Raw genomic sequence first — 21,709 nt, 5'->3', positions numbered from 1 at the left:
AAGCAATGGACTTAGAGGGCCGTTATACAGAATGGCTGCCATTCCCGTACTGGAGGCGTAGGATTTACTTGTAGAAGGTTGGCCAAGAAGTTTGCCGTCCCTCAAGTAAGGTTCTTGTAGGATTGCCAGGTCTGCTGTACTGGAGGACATCACCTCCATGAAATTGAGTGTGGCTGCTCTTGCCCTTTGGAAATTGCACTGTAAAATTTTGATGTTAGACCGATCTTTGTTGTAAACTTTCTCTGTTATTGAGTGAACTCCCTGGCTGAGCTCATTCTCGCCAATACTTGTCTGTAACATGGACATTTCGATGCACTTGCTGGATGTTGTGTGTCAAAGGTGCTACCTGTCTTCTTGTTCGCGAGGCTGCAGTTGACACAGTTGATGGTAATTGAGTCACACTTTTCTAACAGGTGACCTTTACCACACTTGGAGCAGGCTGTATCCGACTTGCAGTAACGTCTAAAGTGCCCAAATTTTTGACAGTTGTAACACCGTATCACTTGGAGATATTCTTTGAAATTGCAGGCGCAAAGTCCAATGTAGATTCTTTTCTTTTCTAATAACTCTTCAGCCTGTTCCATTGCAACACCCACTAGCCAATGGCAGGTGTTATCCTCCTTTGGGTAGGAACGAATAGGGAATATAAACTCTTTCGTGTTACTTGGGAACAAGTTGGAGAAGGCCTCTGTGATATCTGTAGCTGTACTGTCCTGTGGCACTCCAAAGACTATTATGGTACGCCTAGGAGGTCTGGGTACTCTTACACTTAATGAGTGATCTAATTCCGGAATTTCACTGATGGCGGTCCTGAGTTTGTCCAGGTCTGTCTTCTCTCTACACCTGATGAGTAGTTCCTGTGAGCGCGTAGGCCTTACTTGGACGACGTTAATCCCCACTTTATTAGGCTTAATGCTACTCACTAGCTGCTTCTGAACACTTTCAGTAGTGTGACTCGTGTCTTTACTCTTAATAAGGAGAACGTGGTCAGGAAGCTTTGTGGCTGGAGAAACTTGTTTTAGTCTTCTGCGTCTATTAACCACAACGGTAAAGCCTTCGTTTGCTGCTACTTCTTTTTGCTGCTGCCTGTCCTCTACTTCCTGTGCTGGTGAAGTTGCTGCTACTACCACGGTTCCTGCTACAGATGCTGCTTAAAGCTACATATGCTGCTACAGTTCCTGCTACACATGCTGCTTAAATAAATAATTTCTGCTTAAAGATGGATATTTTTATCATACATTTTATGAGAGAACTGATAGATTCACTTTGCTTACAGAGGAAGTCATGAAAATGTGGAGCAATTAGCCCTATAATTTCCCAATAATTAAATTTGGTCTGAGTTATAGATAGTTTTTGACTATAATGACTTGGTTCACTGATGGTTTTATTAAAATTTCTATGGTTTACGATATATTCATATAGAAATAATTGCCTTGAACTTAAAAAAGTTCAGTGCACACAAGTCTGTTAATTAATACATTTCAAAATTCCTTAAAATTAAGCATTTCTTTTCTATCAGAAGTAATAAAAAGTATGTTTAAACATAGTGATTACTGGCATTAATGAATTAAATATATGCCAGTAGTCACTGAAATTCTTTTATGATATTAACTGAGAAAATTAAAATTTTCTGCTATATTTCATGATGAGTTATGGACCCCCAGCAATATTGGTGGTGATATATATATATGACTAATTTGGAAATTCTTCAAGTGTGCAATAATATTATTCAGAAATTTCATGTTTTTATGAAAAGAACTAGATATTTTATAATGTAATTTTCATTAGGTAATTAAATATAATTATTCTATGATTTTTTCTTGTGTACACAAAAATATCTCTATTTCTTGTATGTATATTTGCAATCAGTATGGCCAAAGTGATGTATTTGAGAAGATAAATAAAAATATTATTTATTTTTTCTGTAGCTACTGTTAAATAACTACGTAGCACAGTACTTAAAAATGTGCAAAGTGCCTTTTAATCCGGAATATTTTTGTGTAAATATGCATTATAATTTTGACACATGAAAATAATGGTTTAAACTTTGCAAAACAGCAAAGCTAAGAAAAAAGGGCATAAGTAAATATTTTCTATAAGAATATAAAGGAATGTATATATGTTTTTGACCTTGTGGAAAAACAACAGTACCTAGAGTCATCAAATTTTTAGTAGCACAATCCTCTGCCTGAAAATGGGCACTTGGAAGCCTAAATTTGGAATTTGTTTTGTTGTAAAATTTTACTGAATTTTTTGATTAAAAAAACTCAACAGTTTCAAAGCAAGCAGTGGCAGCAGTGTAAGGAATAAAACATTCTTATCTCCTAAGCACGAAACTGTCTATTGGAAATTCTAAAGATATGCTATTTTAAAATATTTTTAGCCCAATGCGGTATTAGCACAAATGCTCTTGAAACATATATGTTTCTTTAAAAGCCCATTTGAGCGTCATATAAAATCTGAAAGCTTTCAGATTTATTTTTATTTTATTTATTTCTTTTTTTTTTGCGAAAAGGGAGAAAGAGATTTTGAAAGCAGTATCTAAATTCTAAAGATATGCTATTTTAAAATATTTTTAGCCCAATGCGGTATTAGCACAAATGCTCTTGAAACATATATGTTTCTTTAAAAGCCCATTTGAGCGTCATATAAAATCTGAAAGCTTTCAGATTTATTTTTATTTTATTTATTTCTTTTTTTTTGCAAAAAGGGAGAAAGAGATTTTGAAAGCAGTATCTCACTTAAGTACATGCTTCATGTATACACAATAAAATTTTTTTCATAATAAAGTATACAAAAAGTCCACCTCCATGCTGAAAAAACACAATCATTTTATGAGCTTAAATCTATATGATCAATAATTTGTTGGATCTACAGCCACATTTTTGCTTGGCATACATCTTAAACTAAAACATTCTACAAAATGCTCATCGCTGACTTTATACTTACTGAATAGCTGATATCAAACTAGCAATAATTTATATTTTTTTTTTGCATTCATCATCTCATGTTTATCAACTAATGGCAGCTTCAGAAATGACTCCGTGATATCCAAAATCTTTTTTTTTTTTTTAAATATTACTGATTTGAATACCAAAAAACATGGTAAACTTTTATGTTGACATTATGCTGGGTGACCATTACAGACTTCAGCCATCTGCATTGCAAGTATTGAGAGAAAAAGAAATTTAACAGAACTTTCTTTCCTTATGCAAAAAAAAAAAAAAAAAAAAAAAAAAAAAAAAAAAGTTTTTATTTTTAAATGATATTTATAGGCCAAAAGATTACATTTAGTGCTGTTTGTATTAAGAATAACTGATTTGTTATTCAGGTAATAATTCAAGTATATGTGAGAATTTGATTAATTTGGGACTCTGATAAGCCTTATTGCATAGGCAGGAAGTAGATGTAATTATAATAACTAACTAATGTAATTCAGGTTATACTTTTGCAGCATGCGATAGAAGCATTACAAAAATTTAGTGAAACATGTCTTTAGTTGCCAATCTCATGATGCATCGCCAATAATGTGTAGCAGATACTAGCTGAGCATTAAGCTATGCCAAAATGAGATACTACCCCAAAACTGTAGTATGGCTGTAAATGTAGAAAATACTGCTACTGACAGTGAAGAAAAGTTCCAGAGAGGTTGCTGAGGAAGAAAAAATTTCGATTGACAAATTTATGGAAATTCCTAACTCAGCAACTACTGTCTTGGGTGACGGAACTTTGTAACTAAAGAAGAAATTATGTGAAACAACTTAAAACAACTTACACTAAAAGCAATGTCTAATAATGCAAGCAAATAAATATTGAGCTTTTTTTGTATATTTTGGTTCACTTAAGATTATAAATGTTTCATTGGTTCACAAACAATTATTTCTAATTTTTAATTTTATAATTTCTGCATGTGTTCTTACTAGATTTAACCTGATGATCTAAAATCTGAAAAATTCCGAAATCTGGAGTTGGCAAAGTCCCGATAAGTCCAGATCTCGGACTTTGTACTGTATGTGCTATATGCTTATATGCCGCGTATCTATTTAATGCAATTTTATTTTTAAAATGTTCTTTGTTATGATAAATCACTTTTTAAATTTTAAACCATATTTGTTGAATGAAAAAAAAGCTTAAATCTGCATCTATAAGATCTAATTCATTATTATTATTATTTTAATTCTAGGTGGAAGAAAAAGAAGTACCTAAGATAGAGGCTTTACAACAAGAAGATGACAAAATACAGAAATTACTAGCAGAATTGGAAGAAAAATATCGGAGTTTGTCAAAGGAATATGATACATTAACAATGAAAGTTAGTGCTGAAAAAGAACTTTTATCAAAATTGAATGAAGATACTACTGCAGCTCGAAGTCGTTATGAAGAAATTCAAGACGAAGTTGAAAAAGCAGAAAGTGATTTGGATAATTTAATGTCAGAAAAATCTGCCTTGATTTCTGAATTAAATATTCTGAAAGATAATATCAATAATGAAAAATCAAATTTGCAGAATTTAGAACAAAAAATTGTGGCATCAAATAGTGGAAAATGTGGGAATTCCAATAAATTTGTTGATAGCAGTGTAAATACCACACTTCTGTGTCTTGCCTCTTTGTGCCAATTTACCCAGACTTCTGTTGATTGCAAAGATGCATCTAGTCAAATAAATTGTATTGAAATATTTAAAACAGATATTTCCTGCCAGACAACTGATGAAAAACATTTCATGGCTGATAAGAAATGCCAGGTAGAATTAGTGCCTTGTATAGAAAACACTACAAATATAACTAAAAATGAAAGTGTTTTTACCAATGTGGGGGAAAATTTTAATGTTGATAAAGCTAATAATAAAATTCTTGAAAGTGCCTTAAATGGAATTGGTAAACAAATGGAATCAAGAATTAAAAATATTGAAGAGCAACTAATGTAAGTTCTTTATATTAAGTAATAATTGTTTTTGTTTGGTTAGGTTTATATTTCATCTTGGTTTTAATTAGCACTTCAAAAATTGCATTATAGATTTTTTTTTTGTTTCTTATTCCTTCCCCTAAAAATATTATTTTTTCATTAATTTCTCTTGAAATAGTTAAAATTCAGATAATCAAAATATATTTTGCTCACTTTGATAATTAACATGTGGTGCTATTCTATAACAGATATTTTCTTTTATGCAATTCTAGAATTAAATGAAACATTATGTAAATTTATTAATGCTTGCATTATGCTCACATTTTTGTATGTGGACTGAAAATTATTTACATAATTTATCTTTTTGAGTTATATACTTTAAAATGTTATTACTTTTTATATATATATACAGTTCTTTACATTTAGAAGCATATGAGCAGGTATTTCTTATTACAAATTTAAGCTGCACATTTTATTTATATTTTTAAGATGTAAAATTAAAATATGTAAATGTAAAATTAAGATGTAAAATTAAAAGTATGGATTAAATTCAATGTGAATGATTTAACAACTTACTTCTGCCAATCTCCTACTTCTATAGGATCAAGTTCATAAATAATTAAGTTCTCAATAATCAGAATGAATTTTATAGTAGATATTTTTAAATACCACTCTGAAATCTTTTTTTTTTTTTTTTTGTTGTTATTTTTCAAATTTTCCAATTTTAAAATCTTACTGGGCATAAGTTTGATATGGCTGTTTTTCACTATTTTGTCCAATTTGAAAATCCTTCCATAGCCTAAGTTCAGAGAAATACAGTAATTAGTTATTCTTAAATGAGAAGATATGAGCATCATACAGGTAATAAATATAACTGAATAGAAAAAATTAGTTTACTGCTTATTGTCTCCATAGAATTTTTAACGCTGAGTAGTAAGATGTATTTAAGTTAGTTTAAAAAAAATCTGATGTGGACACCACATGACTCCCTTGTACAGCCTATTAAATTTTACATTTTTTTGTTGCACTTCATTTAAACTTATTTTCTGAAATTTTTCTTGGTTAATTACATGATCCTTCAAGGCAAGATGAAAAGGACATAAAAAATTGCAAGTTTTGAAATTAAATATCCTGGTCAATTTTTGATGTAATGAAATCAAACTTCTTATAATTTTATTTTTCATACCGGGTATAACACTTTCCCAAATATTCATATAGGAACCAGGAAATTGCATTAAAAGTTAAATTTTGTTATTTGTAGAAAATTAATTATTTTTTAAATTTGACATTGCCAAAATATAAGTATTTTCATCATTTAAAACACTTCTACAATTTGGAATGTAGTATAACTGTGAGCAATGATCACAAAAATGAAGATCGGGGAAGAACTTTTAAGAAAGATAAATGGGTGGGTTATATATGTGGGGGGGGGCAGTTCTATATCTCGCATTCTACTGGGCTGATTGATGAAATTCAAACTGCATTTTCCAAGCCTCGAAAGGGCAATTTATGATATATATTAGATTTTGTATATAGCTTTGGTCTAACATAGGTATTTTGATACGAAATTGGACTTTATCTGAAATAACACACTGATTTTTTTCCCCATATTTTGATTCTACGACTCAAATTATGCCTAGATTTTAAGTTTTATCATTTTTGGTGAGAAATTTATGGAGAAATTGAAAAATTTATCTTTCTGAATTTTTTTCCGTTTGTGCCAAGAATAATTCACTTGGTGAACTTCTTAATTTATAGCAACCTATTTTCCTTTCCTTTTCCTTAATTGTCCACGAGTGGAAAAAAAAAATCATCGTTCACTTTTGTTATTATCGCTTATAATAAATACACCAAATTTCAAAATGCACCAAAATGTAAATTCACTTATATCTTAGGAAATTTTGAATAAAAAACTGTAATTTTTTTAGGTGTACTTAAAAGTACATCTACTTAAGATGATGGCAAAACTTTTATAGGCTGTAATTCAAAATTTTTTCAAAAAGTATATAAAAATTATTTTAAAATACAAATTTTAAAAATAAATCATAAAAAGTAGGCAAATTTTCTTTGGAATGAACCTAAATTTCAAAATGAGTGGAAGAATCAAATAAGTTTAATAAAAAAATAGATATTAATGAATATATATCAAATTCAATTAACATGGAGGAGCTAAAATTTTGGGAGCTAATTTTTTAAAAACTGCTTGCGAGATTTTTACAAAACTTGGCAGTTTGGTATAATTTGAGGCGTATAATCAAAATATTGGGGGGGAAAAAATGGCATGTCATTTCAGAAAAAGTCCAATTTTGTTTCAAAATACCTATATTAGAACAATGCACATATAAATCTAATACATATTTTAAGTCACATATTCAAGACATGAAAAAATGCAAGTTGAATTTTGTTAGTCGACCTAGTAGAACGGGAAATATAGAACTATTAATTTTTTTTATGCAGTGTACATATGTATTTAATATATGCTGTGTGAGGTTCACATCTTGGTGCAGCAATAGCTAACTTTCACAGCTGACAGGATAATACTAAGCACCAATACAATACAAAGTCTGAGATCCTGATGTCGAATATCTGGAATGATCTAAATTCTGGGCCTAAAAGCCACCAACAACTTTATTTTCATTTTTTTGTATACTTTATATGTGCACATTTGAATCCCTCCTTCGCGCACAATAAAACATGAGGAGAGTCTCGATTTGTAATTTCACTTCGGCACTAAATGAAATACCACATTATTGAAGAAACAGTCATTTAGCATAAATTTGCATGATCGAGAATTTGGCTCCAATCCGTATCTGCTTGGTATACACCTCAAACTGAAACATTCTACATAGATACATCATTGATTTTACACCTACTAACATTTTATATTCCTGATGCCAACCTGGGGAATTATTATTTATTATATTTTGCTTTCATCACCAAATGTTTATCAACACATGACAACTTGAGTAATGACTCATATAGCAATGTCTGACATTACGCTTGGCAATTATTACAGATTTAAGTTAAATGCACTAAGAAATGTTGACAATGAAAAATTTAACAAAAATTTCTTTCCATATGCTAAAAATAGATTTTCTTAATGATACTCATAGGCCAAAAGATTACATTTAGTGCTATTTGAATTAAGAATAACTGATTTGTTATTCACATAAACCCAGAGCCCACACCAGAGCTCATCTGGCTGCACTGGGCGGCAGAATTTATGGAAGACAAAGGGAGATGCTTGGTAGCAGAATTTCGGACCCACAGAGACTGCATCAAGCGGAAAGATATTTAGCGCTGGCCCTCGATAAGCCTTAAATACATGTGGGGATTTATTTATTCAGGACTCAGCCTTAAGCATGTGCAAGAAGAAGTATAATAAATAACTAATACAATTCAGGCTTAATTGTCTCAGAGCACGATAGAAGAAATATAAAATTTAGTGAAACAATTTGTCTTTAGTTGCCAATCTCATGATACATAGTCAAATATGTATAGTGAATGATAGCTAAATTTTATGATGACAGATGCAAATTTTAAAGGTTTTCAGATGTTGCAAACCAAAGGTGAAATTTTCCAATTAAAGAATTTTGTAAAGAAATGTGGAGAAGCAGTAAAAAATGAAGATTATATAAAAGAAGTTTTTCTTTGTGATGACAATGCCCCTCAACCATCAATCAATTAATGGAGAGCAAAATCTGTAGTATGGTTCTATATCCAGAAAATACCACTACCGATAGTGAAGAAAGTGACAGAGAGTTTATTGAAAATGAAAACATTTCGATATTAAGCTTTTTTTTTTTTTTTTTTTTTGTAAATTTTGATACTCTCTCTCTCTCTCTTTTTTTTTTTTTTTTTTAATTTTGAAGCATTTGTGATTTTTGATCATGAATGCTTCATTATTTCATAAATCACAATTTCATATTTTTAATTTGATAATTTCTAATGCCATCTTACTAGATTTAAACTGATGATCTAATATTCCGGAAAAATTCCAAATCCAGAATTGCAGAAGTCCGGATGAGTTCGGATCTCAAACTTTGTATTGTATAAGTTTTTTTAATTGAGTCATTCTTTTTTAAACACTCTGTATTTACTGTACTTGTTCTAGCAGTAAAAATAATGTGATGTTTTCTAGAGTATTATATTAATTTCTAGAGATGACAAAATAATAAAAATTATGCCTGCCATCTGTACTGGATAAGTAATAGAACACTATTATGAAACATACATGCATATTTATGCTTGAAATCTGGGGAGATTTCTGTGGGAAGACAGTGTTATGTTTCATCATGTTATGACCTGTTCTTATTTAGCATGGCTTTTACAATTGGTAAACTGCTTATTTCTGTTGCATGTATAATGTATTTTGGCTGCAATAAACTGCAGATACTCAGTTGATAGCCATAATGATGTCAGAAAATTTGAAATATTGTTTCAAAACTCTTAATTTTTTCCTGTAAATATATTCACTTTTTTACTATCCTGTCTGTACTATACTGATTCAGCACTTTTTCTGTCAGATTCTTGCAAGAAAAGTTAACTCCAATCAACACCAGTCAGTCTTTCAAATCGTTCAATCCACCCAAACACTCAGATTTCACAGAAGTGAAATATCAGCCTAACCCACCGGATGTAAATATTCTTCACGATCTTGCAACAGATAAAGTATCTCCACCACCATCTTCCAGCAAGATTCCATCTTCTAATCCTGTGCCTAGACAAAGTAAATGCATGTGTGAAGATGGAGATCCTGAATCTTGTGAAGTAATGCAAGCGGTCAAAAATTCTGTTTATCAACTGAATGATGTTCTTAATCTGAGTTTTGATCCCACATTTCATACCAGTAGTTTGGTATATGGATTTAGTCCTTTTTCATATTCTAGTCCAGTTGAAAGTTTTTATGTCCAGTTTCAAAAGCTACAAGCAAAGCATCGTATTACAGAACTGAAGCATCAGTGTGAAAACCAAACCATGAAACAGTTTAAAGGCTCCTCAAGTGAAACAAGTATGGTAAATTATGTTTAGATAAATGTTATGCTATATTTTCAAAATACTGCTTTTTAAATTTAATATTGTTTATAATTTATTAAACAGTTGAGATTTTTATCATTAAAAATTATCATTGTTTAAGGTTACATTGTTATCACTTCACAATCAGTTGAATTTAATATTTTTCTGCAGAAATGGTAAATATAAAAATTAAATCTATGTTGTGCTGCATCTGATTATTCCAATAAATATTTTAATCCATTTTATAATAATATAATATTATTTACCTAAAAAAAGAATAAAAATAATGAAAAATTAAAAATAAAAATCTCTTCTAAATTTCTTTTCTGGTATTTAAAGTCTTTTTCTTTTCCACCCTTTTCTTTCTTTCTTTTTTTTTAAAGAATATTAGACATTGATAATAATTCTGCTCATAGAGGACATTGTTTTAAAAATTTAGTTTTGCTGTTTATTAGTATTACTTTTGTGTGGTATATTCAATGGTATTGTATTATTTTTTAATGCTAAACCCAATTTGTTAGAAATATAATAATGAATTGTTAATAACTTAATTAACTGATTTCTAGTCGAGGCATAAGGCAAAAAGTATATTAATGATGTATTTTTTCTCAGTTCTAAAACCATTTAACTAATAAAAAGTTTATTTATTTTTTACCTTTTTGTAGATTGGTTGTTTATTGATTATGGTAAAGCATTCAAAGGCTATCTGCCTAAGGGGAGGGATAGCTTTCTGGAGGACTTTCTAACCTTATTGTAAATAGGCTCATAAGAATGTAGTTCATTATGCAAACTTTTGAAATGGTTTACCAGTTCATAGAGCTATTTGTTCATACACAGCAGCTGTTGTCTTTTTGGCTGCATTCTTTGATTGATTATTATGCGAAATAATATCCACCTGTTTACTGTAGAATATTAAATTTCTGATTGTAAAGCATTAATTACATTTCATACATTTTTATCAAGGGGGAGAAACAGTTATTTTAATTAATATTTAGCATTAAACCTTTCTCCCTGGTACTTATGTATTAGTGCAACTATCTAAGTCGCCAAATTCTCAGAATATACCAAACTCTGGCAATCATATACATAAAACGTCTTCAGATTATTCTCTTCAGTCTTCAATATCATAATTTTTGTTCATGTTTTCTTTTTTGCTTATTCCAAGTTCCAAAATTTTTTTCCCCTTAAATTCAATTTTAAAACATGCACTTTTACAATGAGTGCAATAAAATATCTGCAGAAATACAATATTTTAAGCAAAATCCCTCATAGGAACAATAGTGTTAAATCTATTCTTAAAGTGATCACCACAAAATTTTGATCACAACTTTGTGTGTGTGTGTGGGGGGGGGGGAGACCCACTTGTAAATAGGTTTATTGGTTGGTTTCCGAATAATACCTAAATATTGGGTTTTAACCCTTTCTGGCACGCTATCTTTTAAAGTTGGAATTTCGATTAAAAAAAAAGACAGTTTAATCAGCCGCCAAGAGGAGCACACAGGTAAAATTTTGTGAAGATAGTACTTATCGTTTTAATTCTGTGTGTGTGCCCGAAGCGAGCACTCTGAATGGATAGAGCTTCGAAAAGAGTGCTGAAATGAGCACTGCTGGGAAGTGTATAAAAGCGTAAGAGATTTTGCCTACAATTAAAAAACACCATAGATTCTGAATACCGTTAACAGATTCAGTATTACCCAGGGTGTGCGATGGGGAGGCCTGCTACTCTACACCCCTTAAAAAAGCTCTTCTTGTTTATATGATGATTACATGCATATGAATGGAAAAAAGTGACTTGAGTATATGATATTTACATTATTTACATTTAATATTACACTTTCATATATTTTTTTTCATGGTGTACTTTTAAAAGAAAGTGATACCACCTTTGAAAAGCACAACCCAATATTGCATGTTTTACATATGTACCAGGATCCGTATCAAACTCACTATCTGAAAGCAATTCTTGTAGCACTTTCAGTGCATCAGAAATGGTCAGCCCTCTCCGATCCGTTTGGAAAATAATTAAAAATTCGAAAAAAATAAACTAATACTATATCTACAATTTGAAGTTATAATCTATAAAATAAAATTAAATAAACGTCTACTACTCAAAACTAATAAATGTAGTGCTAACAAAACTTCCTTGAGCCAAAGCAAAAGAGAAAAAGAGAACTAACTGCTCTAGTGAAAAACCAAAAAGCTAACTGATAAAATTACCCCTGACCTTCAGAAAATGATCCAATTCCTTAGTTGATAACAAAACCTTCCCCCCCCCCAAAAAAAAAAGAAAAAAGAAAAGAAATGAAGAAATAGAAAAACAGGAAATGAAACACAGGTGTGGACCCACCTTTCTATTATGAATGCACTGACCGATGAGCTGCAGAGGAACAAAGATACAGTTGCCTCTCAGTAAAATAGTGTCTCAGTGAGCCCACTCTGGGAACATCTGATGTTCGCCATTCGATTTTAGGCAAGATTTCAAGGTGAAACTATTATAGAATAAGAAGATTGGTATACAGGCAAGAAAATAACATAGAAATTTCTTTTCAAACAATTCCTTTTATATCCTAAAAAAATCTAGAAGATTATTTTGGAAAATGTGTGTTCTTAAAAACAATGTTTGTCCATTCAGAGTAACCTATAAATCCTTTCTCATTCAATTTTTTCTGTGTGTGCAGAAGAAAATTTTTAGGTGTGGCCAGACGGGGCACAACGTGCCGCAAAGAGTTAACGAAAGTTTCCCACCATCGAAAATATTGTCTGTGCAAACAGTTTGCGTTGGTGTTTTTAATCATATTTTGTCAAACGAGTTTTGGCATTTGAAAGAAAGAGACTTGCTTTAGAACACTGGGTTGTGAAATCTGTAAAAAAAAATATCGTCATCATTAAGTACAAGGTGTCTGAAATGAAACTATCATACTACCAGATTAGAACCATTGTTTACTTCCACAATGTCAGCTACAGAATGTCACTAAATCATGTGTACACTTTAGGTACAGATGATTGTATCATATAACACTCTGAAGGTTTAGTACCGAAAGTTAAAAAATGGGGAGTATGTCATTCAAAAAGCAGAGGACTCTGGCCGTCCTACTGATGTTAATAAGGCCAGCCTGTGAGAACTTGTGGAAGACAATCACTAGCAATCACTTGAGAGCTTGCTAATGCTTTAGATGTTAGTGCCATGTCCATTAATCATTATCGATGCAAGGAGAAAATTCTGGACCAGATCATCACTTGTGATATAAAGTGAATTTACTTCAACAACACAGGGCAAAAGCGGGTTGGTCTGCATCCGGTGAGCCCGTCGGCAGCATCACAAAGCACAATTCGACTAACAAAAAGATCATGCTCTATACCTGGTGGAATTGCCATCGTATTATCCACAAAATGTATCTTTAAAAAGATAAAATCCTCAACAGTAAGGTTTACAGCGAGAGAGCTAGTCTGTGTTGACACTGGTATCAAGGAAAAACTTCAAACTGACTTTCAGCACAAAAAGATTATGTTCAATCAAGATAATGCAAGACCACAAGTGTCTGCATTCACCGGTTGAGCTTTGTATGGAATCGAATGGGATCTTTTGCCACACCCATCGTAGAGTCCCAAAATTGCTCCTTTGAACTTCTATTGTTTTTCATGCCTGCAACTACATTTTGTTGGTGCTATCTTCCATTCTGCACAGGATGTCTAAAATGAAGTTTATCTGTTTTTAGTCTCACAGCCAACAAATTTCTGGACTGAAGGCTTTGAAATACTACCAAAACATTGGCAGAAAATCATACTGGGGGGGGGGGTGTGATTACTACTGCATTAAAGATACTGCTTTCATGTTTTTTTTTAACTTTATTAAGAATGTTTTTTGGCCGATAAATTTTTGTTACAACTAGGTAAAACATTAAATATGTATATAATAACTTGCATTTACATAATAAATAATTTTATTTTTTATAAGTCATTATTTTTTCTCCTGTAAAAAATTGCCAAATTATGTCAATGTGGTTGCACTAACATGTACCTTTTTTCTTCCTTTATCATTAAATACCTAGCAAGTTAGTATAAGTATACATAATTTCAAAAGTCTTTTCTGGACTTCCAGATCCAATGAAATAATTACATATTTTGTAAATTGTTGGTTATTCATCTATTATTTCTTCTATTTTTACAAAAACTGAAAAAGTTCCTTATTAAATTATTCAGAAAATTAGCTAAAATGAAATATTCTATCTTAGTTTATGTTTACATTATCTGCAGTTGCTCTTTTATAAGATATTAATTTATAAGATATTAATATAAATGTCTTATGCTTGCAATTCTCCTTGAAATGGCTATATATATATATATATATAGTTATTTATTATTTTAAATTAAAACTAAACAGGCAAAGTTTGATAGAAAGTTAAAATACAAGGGACAGCCAAAAAGTTCCTGGAAGTTTGTTGCAATTCTCTATTACCACAATTGTAGGTACATATTTACTTAATTGTCTTCAAAATAGGCTCATTCAAAGCATACACACTTTCTCCAATGTTCCTGCCATTGCTAGAAACAATGATGAAAGTGAAGTTTTGGTATCTTCCGAAGTTTAGCAATTGTGTTAGTTTCGATACCCTCAGTGTCAAACCAGTTACCTTTGAGGCCCATTTTGATCTTTGGGAAGAGTCAGAAATCTGATGGCGCTAAATTAGATGAATAGCAAGGCTGGTGAAGGACTAGAGTATTCTTTTCTGTGAGCCATGTTTGCACAACAATCAATGTGTGGGAGGGAGATTATCGTGTTGCAGTAACCATCCTTCTCGACATTTGGCCAGAGGTTTTCTTTGGAGTCCCTTCCTCAGTTTTTTTATAAGTGTATAGATTTCATAAATAAATCAACATTGTGCCAACTGAACACTACATACTCCTGCCTTCAGTTACACAGCTGTCATACTGCCTGTTATGAATTCTGGTTGTAAATAAATATGGTGGAGTAAAACAAATGAATGAATTATTTGTGGTGATAAAGAATTACAAGTTCTGGGAATTTTTACTACCCATTGTATACTAAAATTTAAAATTTAATAAAAGTTAGTGGAGTATATTAGATTAACTTGGACTGAGTCGAAAAAGTAATTAGTAAAAAAATAAAAATACACAATAATCAATATAAAAAGAAAAAAGTAGTATTATCACTGCTGAACTCGAAATGTTTTCAAGAGGAAAAAGAGTTTGATGCTAGCAAAATCAGTTATTTTTCTGTTCATTTTGAATTAGCTGAGGCATTGAAATAATTTTTTAAAAATTGTTTGTACCTCTGAACATTAGAAATGCCTCACCTACATAAAAATTTTGCTAAAACAAAAGTAGAACAGCTGTAACAACTCTAAAAGAATAACACAATCACTGACTGAGCTAGCTAGCTACCTGGTTGGCTGGCTAGATGGATGGAACAAAGAATAATGAGTAATCAAATAAAAAAAGAATATGTATGTAACTCTCTTATAAAAGATTGCAAATATTTTAATATAGCTATTGATATATATCACATAAAGAACAGCTAGAATTCTTTGTGCTAGTGCAGTGTTTATGCAGTTGCTATGAAACAGATTTATTTTAAATTACACCTTAATGGTTTATATTTAAGTATTCTATTATTATGTCGATTTAGTAAACTATCATTTTTTCATATGTATATTATATACTATACATATATTTCATATATTACATACTTCATATATATACATATGCATATATTAAGATATCATATATAACAGTTTAGTAATATATACATGCCATTTTTATTTATTTCCTTTACATTTTCTTTCACTATAATTTCTGTAAGATCTGTTTATTGTGCTTGATATATTTTTGAATTGTATTAAAATTACATTTATTTGTATATTTATAAATTATAGGCAAAACCTCAACAAGCAAACCATCTGAAAATGATTTTATTCGATCATCACTTTATACTCCACATTTCAATCAAAATTTACTGTAAGCTGATATCTTTTTCATTTACTTTTTCCATTAATTAAGATAGTTATGAGTATTTTATGAAAATAATCTTTCAATTGCTTTAATGACACTCATTTATAAACTGTTATATTTTTTAAGTTAGAGTGTAAAATTAATTTTTATAAATGCATGAAATAGAATTTTCAGTTTTCTCTCTCTGTTGTATTAATAAGGAATATTTGTGTTTTCTTCATTAAAAATTATTTTAATATTTATAATTTATTATGTAAAAAATTATTTTAATATTTATAATTTATTATGTAAAAAATTATTTTAAAATTGTTGCTATTAAAATTTTTCTTAAATAATGAAAGAAAATTTTTTTGCTTTCATGTGAAGCATTAATTATATTGGTACTCTTCATTGTTAATGGGGTGACATTTAGCGCCAAACATAAAAACTGCTTTGAAATCTAACTAGAGGGTGGCAAACATAAAATATGTAAAGCTTTATGAAAAGATTTAGATGAAAATTTTCTCTGTTACGGTACTAATGTACACAGCTATTTGTTTTCCCTTTAAAAAAAGCAGAGAATTGCAAAATTTGACATTACACACGGACCTGACATTGTGCACATTAAACATTGTGTGACTTATCATAATGCTGTATAAAAAGGTTACCATATGTGGTACTCTGGTATACATTTTTCAACTGGTGCCCCATTAATAAAAACATACTCAAATATTTATATCATATACTTTACAATAAAAGCAGAGCTGTTTAGTTTCTGCTAAAATGGTTAAAACTTGCATAGGGAAAAATATTAGTATCTGACAAAAACTATCAAATAACTGAAAAGTGATCAAAGTACTCTAACAGGGTTCGTAGCGGTCCTTATAAGTGCTTATAAGTCCTTATATTTGAAAATAAAATATAAAGGCTCTTATAGGTGCTTACTTTTTCTTTAAAGCCCTTATTTTTTGTTTTTAGTGCTTATTTTTTGCTTTTAGTGCTTTTTTTTTTAATGAATGCGCTATTTTTCCCCGTACCAAAGCCGAAACTAAATAAACAACTTTTCTTATTAATATGGAATGTCAGATGGTGAGTCATACTCCTGGAAATAGCTTTTCCCCCTTTCTCTGCATTAACATAACCTTTGGTGTGCAAGAAGAGTAGACAGGTGCCCGTCCTTCTATTGGTCAAAGAATTGCGAAAGCAGTAGAAAATTGCGCTACATTCGGCGTTCTTTTCCTCCCACCCAAATACTATACACGTTTGAATTTCTATCAAGATCTTAAAAATTTGCATTCTCGTTCCGCTTGGTCAGTTCATATTCGTGTTTATTATGATCGTTATGCTTATATTATGAGCATGTATGAATGTTTATAATAACATAGTTGCAGTAACTGCTGAAGCATAGTAAACTTCCAAAAATGGTTCTCTTTTAACACAGATTAGCTTTCCAAGGAATAATATTCGGAATGGCTTAAATAAAGGGAAAGTAATCGAATAGTCAAAATAATTTCATTTTTTTAGCCAATATATTATACAGTACAAAGGTTGGGAGGTCTCTCCGCAAAATCTTGAATATTGAAACCGTTACAGTTCGCTGCAAAACAAGCAACGGTCCTTTTTTTTTTTTTTTTTTTTTGTCACTTTTGATTGAATAGGACTAAAAGTTCTGCAGTCTACCAACCCAAGCGAAGAATTATTCTATTCCAGAAATTTAACGCCATCTGTTGAAAATTAGAATGAAAAACACCCCAGTTATTTAGTTCTTTATTCTCCCAATACCGGCAGTTGTTGATTCCGATTGCGTAATATCACGTAGGGAAGAATTACGGCGCACATATTGTGCAATAACGTTTGCGATATTTTGCAGAGATAATTAATTTTGATGTTCAGTCCGAGGTTTGTTTATGAACACTTAAAAGAGTTTTACTGTGCTTGCTAAGCAGAATTTTTTTTTTACTTTTGTTGGTTTATTTTTATATGATGCACTACAGTCTAACCCCCCTCCGCTCCTTCAAGTTACGCTCGACAGTCCGGATATTCGCCAATTTCCAAGTGTGCGGGTTAGTAAACCTTTTACTGTTAAAGATGACATGACTGCATGAAGCAAATTTCTGTCTTCTGATTTCAGAAATGTTCCTCTTTTTTACTTAAATTACTTTGCTTGCAGTATCTGTTAAGAGAAAACTGATATACAATGAAAATTTAGAAAATGTTCAGAATTTAGATTTAAATTATTTAAATATCAATATGAGTGGAAAAATAAATTGTATTTATTATTAGGTTCCAAGCGAATACAATAAATATACCTTATTATTAATTATTTTCTCTATTTTGAACTGAAATTTCATCATTAAATCTTGTAATATAGTTTAGTTCTTCATAGTTTTTTTTTTTTCTCTCATTGTAAACAAGTTCTGTAAATTAAACTATTATTTAAAACTAAAAACAAACAAACAAACAAAAAAAAAAAAAAAAAAAAAAAGTAATTATTTTTTATGGTTGAGGTAATGCTCTTTGTCTCTTAATAAGTACTTCATTTCTCATATTTTAAATTACAAGTCTAATTTTTAAGGTTATGCAGTTGTGTATGATGTAATTAGACAGGTGCTTATTTTTTTTTCTTAAAATGTGCTTGAAAAGTGCTTATAGGTGCTTATTTTTTTAACTAAAATGTGGCTATGAACCCTGTCTAAGAAGTAAAGAGAATCATCTTTTAAGTTTCGCTACAGTGTTTTCAAAAGTTATTCAAAGGTCATGTAATAGCAGTTAATCACCATTTAAGTTCAGTCAGACTTTTTTTTCAATGAAATAGTGCGTAGCAAAAAAACCCATTTAATTGCTGTATAAATTAAAATTATTTAATTTAATAAATTAAATAAAATTAAAATTAAAGCAAAATTAAAGCAATTTCTCTTTTTTTTTTTTTTTTTTTTTTTGTGTGTGTGAATAAATAGAAGCTGTAAAATTTTCTTTCAGGCCTAGCACTATTTGCAGGAAATATCACCTGTGCAGTTATGCTAAAAAGAATTATGAAATATTCATTTGCATTTGTTTGCTTTAAATTAGATTATCACAGATTCTGTAACATTTTGTTGGAGAAATACATATAAGTATTAGATAAGAAATTTCTTATACAAAATAAGATCTTGTATAAGAAAAAAAAGCCCGTTATGCTTGAAACATTAAGATTGAGTTTGTGTCGTCAAACTAAGCTGCATGAAATTCAAAGGAAAGTTTGGTTCTGGGATTTGGTATGTTTGATCCAATAAAAAAGAACTGGATCGTCTCTCAAATTGTGTAAAAATTAGTTGATGAATCATAAAAAGATAACATTATCACATTTCCAAAAAGAAATTAAAAACAACTCTAGTTAGAAATCATGTTAACCCTTTGCAGCATGGTATGCCCAGTCTGGGCACACCTAAAAATTTTCTTCTGTACGCACACAAAAATTGGAAGAAAAGGGATTTATAGGTTACTCTGAACCTTCTTTATTTATAGTAGATGGCAGCTCAACACAAACCAGTCCATATATTTTAGCCATGTTTAGTTTTTTGAGACCCTCATTTTTCAAAGAAATCTTCCATTTTTTTTTAGGTATAAAAGGAATTGTTTGAAAAGAAATTTCTATGTTATTTTTTTTGGCTGTATGCTAATCTCCTTATTCTATATTAGTTTTAAATTTTTACCTTGAAATCTTGCCTAAAATAGAACGGCAAACCCCAGGTGTGCCCAGAGCAGGCTCACCGATAATCTAGGACAACTGAGAGTCTGTATTCTTTGTTTCTTCGCATCTCATCAGTCAGTTCATTGACAACAGAAAGGTGGGTCCACATCTGTGTTTCATTTCCTGTTTTTCTCTTTCTTCTTCTCTATTTTTTTTTTTTTTATTTATTTATTTTTTTTGAGGGGACGTTCGGTTATCAACTAACAAATTGTTGGGGTGATTTTCTGAAGATCAACGGTAATTTTAGCAGTTAGCTGTTTGGTTTTTCACTAGAGCAGTTCTCTTTTTCTCTTTCACTTTTGTTCAAAGTTTTGCTAGCGCTACGTTTAATTTTTAATAGTTCTGAGTTAATAATTTTACACAGTAATTTAATTAACTTAAAAGTCCTGGTTCAGGTGCATCAGTTATGTATCCTCATATGAAATGAACATTTATAATAAGTAATAATTTTATCCATAAAATTTCAAAAATACTGAAAATGAACATAAAAAATATTGATAAATTTACCATTAACTTTTACTTAGTTTCTAGGTAGAAAATTATCTATAATTTTGTACAAGTGTGATGCAGATTATATAAAAATTTTATCTATATTTTTGTCCCCAAATTGAAAAGATTCTATTATTCTACAGTTTATGCCAATACAAGTTTATGAATAATATGCATTGCAGTTGGTATCTGCTGTAGTAGAGAATTCATTTTCTGTGTGCTGAATTTCATTAATACTTTTTCATCAGCATTAAAAGAAGAATGTGGTGTTATAAGATCATTTGTCATTTCACGATCATCGCTCTTCACTAATTCTTTGCTTTCATGTTCTTCAATATCTAAAAATTCTTTGCTGCTTATTGCTTTTGCAGTTTGCATTATAAGGTATTTCTCCCGCCTACTTGTCGTGCCTTTGTGGTGTGGTGGTCTGCACGCTCAGCGCATAATTGAGAGGTTGGGGTTCGATTTCCGGCGAAAGCGTTGCATATTTTTAATCTTTCCTACTTCCAAAAGATACCTAATGTCTCTACAGTATTATTTTATTGGCTTCATTTTCAATTTATGGAAATCCTTAAAAAATTTTAACAACTTTTCATACATTTTAAAATTGACTATAGTCATTTAAAATAACGTTAAATGTAAAGGGAAATGGCCAAGATCAAAATATTAGTTCATTATATCTAGAGGTCATTATAAATGTGGTTCTCTATAGCAGGGTTTGACTGTGTCATGAAATAATGTCCTAGTTTTCTCTTCCTCACTAGACAGTACTGATGTGAGCAAGCAATCCTTGTTGATGAATTCACTTGTTCCCATGCGAGTTTAAACATTTATGTGTAGTGTCTTATGTTGAAGTGCTCCCAAAATACCATTAATTGTCATGCTTTCCTTCATGTAGTGCAATGGTTCTCAACCTTTTTTGCCTGCACCTCTTTTATAATTGCTAAACAATCATTCCCCATCCACTCCTTTCCAAAATTCAAAAAATATGTATACATTTATTTAAATTAAAATTATTTTTTAATGTAATACTTTATAATTTAAATGGAAAAGTATAGAAAGTGTTGATAATATCAAAACTTGAATAAAAAATTTTCATATTCATAAACTGAAACTAAATCCTTAACAAGTAAATATAACTCTAACCACATTCCCCTGCTTAGACTATGAAATTTTCTCCTTGCTGAGAACCTCTGGTCTAGTGCTTTATTTGCAGTGACTTATGTTAATAATGCTTTGTTTGCATTACTAACATGTGTAGTATAATAGGATTTGAATGTTTTTATAATTCCTTGATGCACTGATTGGATTAAGGAAGTGGTGTTCAGTGGAAGGAATGACGCTTTGGAGACTACATTTGGATCCAGTGTTCTTTGATCTTCAATACCAAGCCCCAAAGCATTATCAAGAATTAGGAGAAATTTTAAAGATCAGGTTTTGCTGTTCTAAGTAATCTTTGCTTCTTTAATGAATCAATTTTCAAATCAGTCATTAAGGAGGACTATCACTATGTGACTGACACTCTGCATTGTTCATAGTTGAAACATAGTTTAAATTCTCGTATTGTACAAATTAAATTGAGACAATTTAGATAACACATATATGCAAAATTATATTTCA

At 30.5% G+C, this 21,709-nt stretch overlaps 1 protein-coding gene across 6 annotated transcripts in view; it reads left to right on the top strand.

Annotated features, from left to right (window-relative positions):
- LOC118198236 (uncharacterized) overlaps nt 1-21,709 on the top strand; it is an 82,510-nt gene that overhangs the window by 40,262 nt on the left and 20,539 nt on the right. For 5 of the 6 annotated variants that reach the window (XM_035369901.2, XM_035369870.2, XM_035369879.2 and 2 more), the window contains exons 12-14: nt 4,184-4,923; nt 9,432-9,916; nt 15,816-15,897. In XM_035369901.2, coding sequence (XP_035225792.1) covers nt 4,184-4,923; nt 9,432-9,916; nt 15,816-15,897 — 1,307 coding nt within the window. Of the gene's footprint in view, nt 1-4,183; nt 4,924-9,431; nt 9,922-15,815; nt 15,898-21,709 lie in introns of all 6 variants that reach the window. The other variant, XR_004759731.2, reaches the window with a different exon arrangement.

Source organism: Stegodyphus dumicola, chromosome 1 (genome assembly GCF_044657685.1).
Source record: "Stegodyphus dumicola isolate Sdum_Otavi_A_Nest chromosome 1, ASM4465768v1".
Lineage (NCBI taxonomy): Eukaryota > Metazoa > Arthropoda > Arachnida > Araneae > Eresidae > Stegodyphus > Stegodyphus dumicola.
This window is presented reverse-complemented; position numbering and strand designations above follow the sequence as displayed.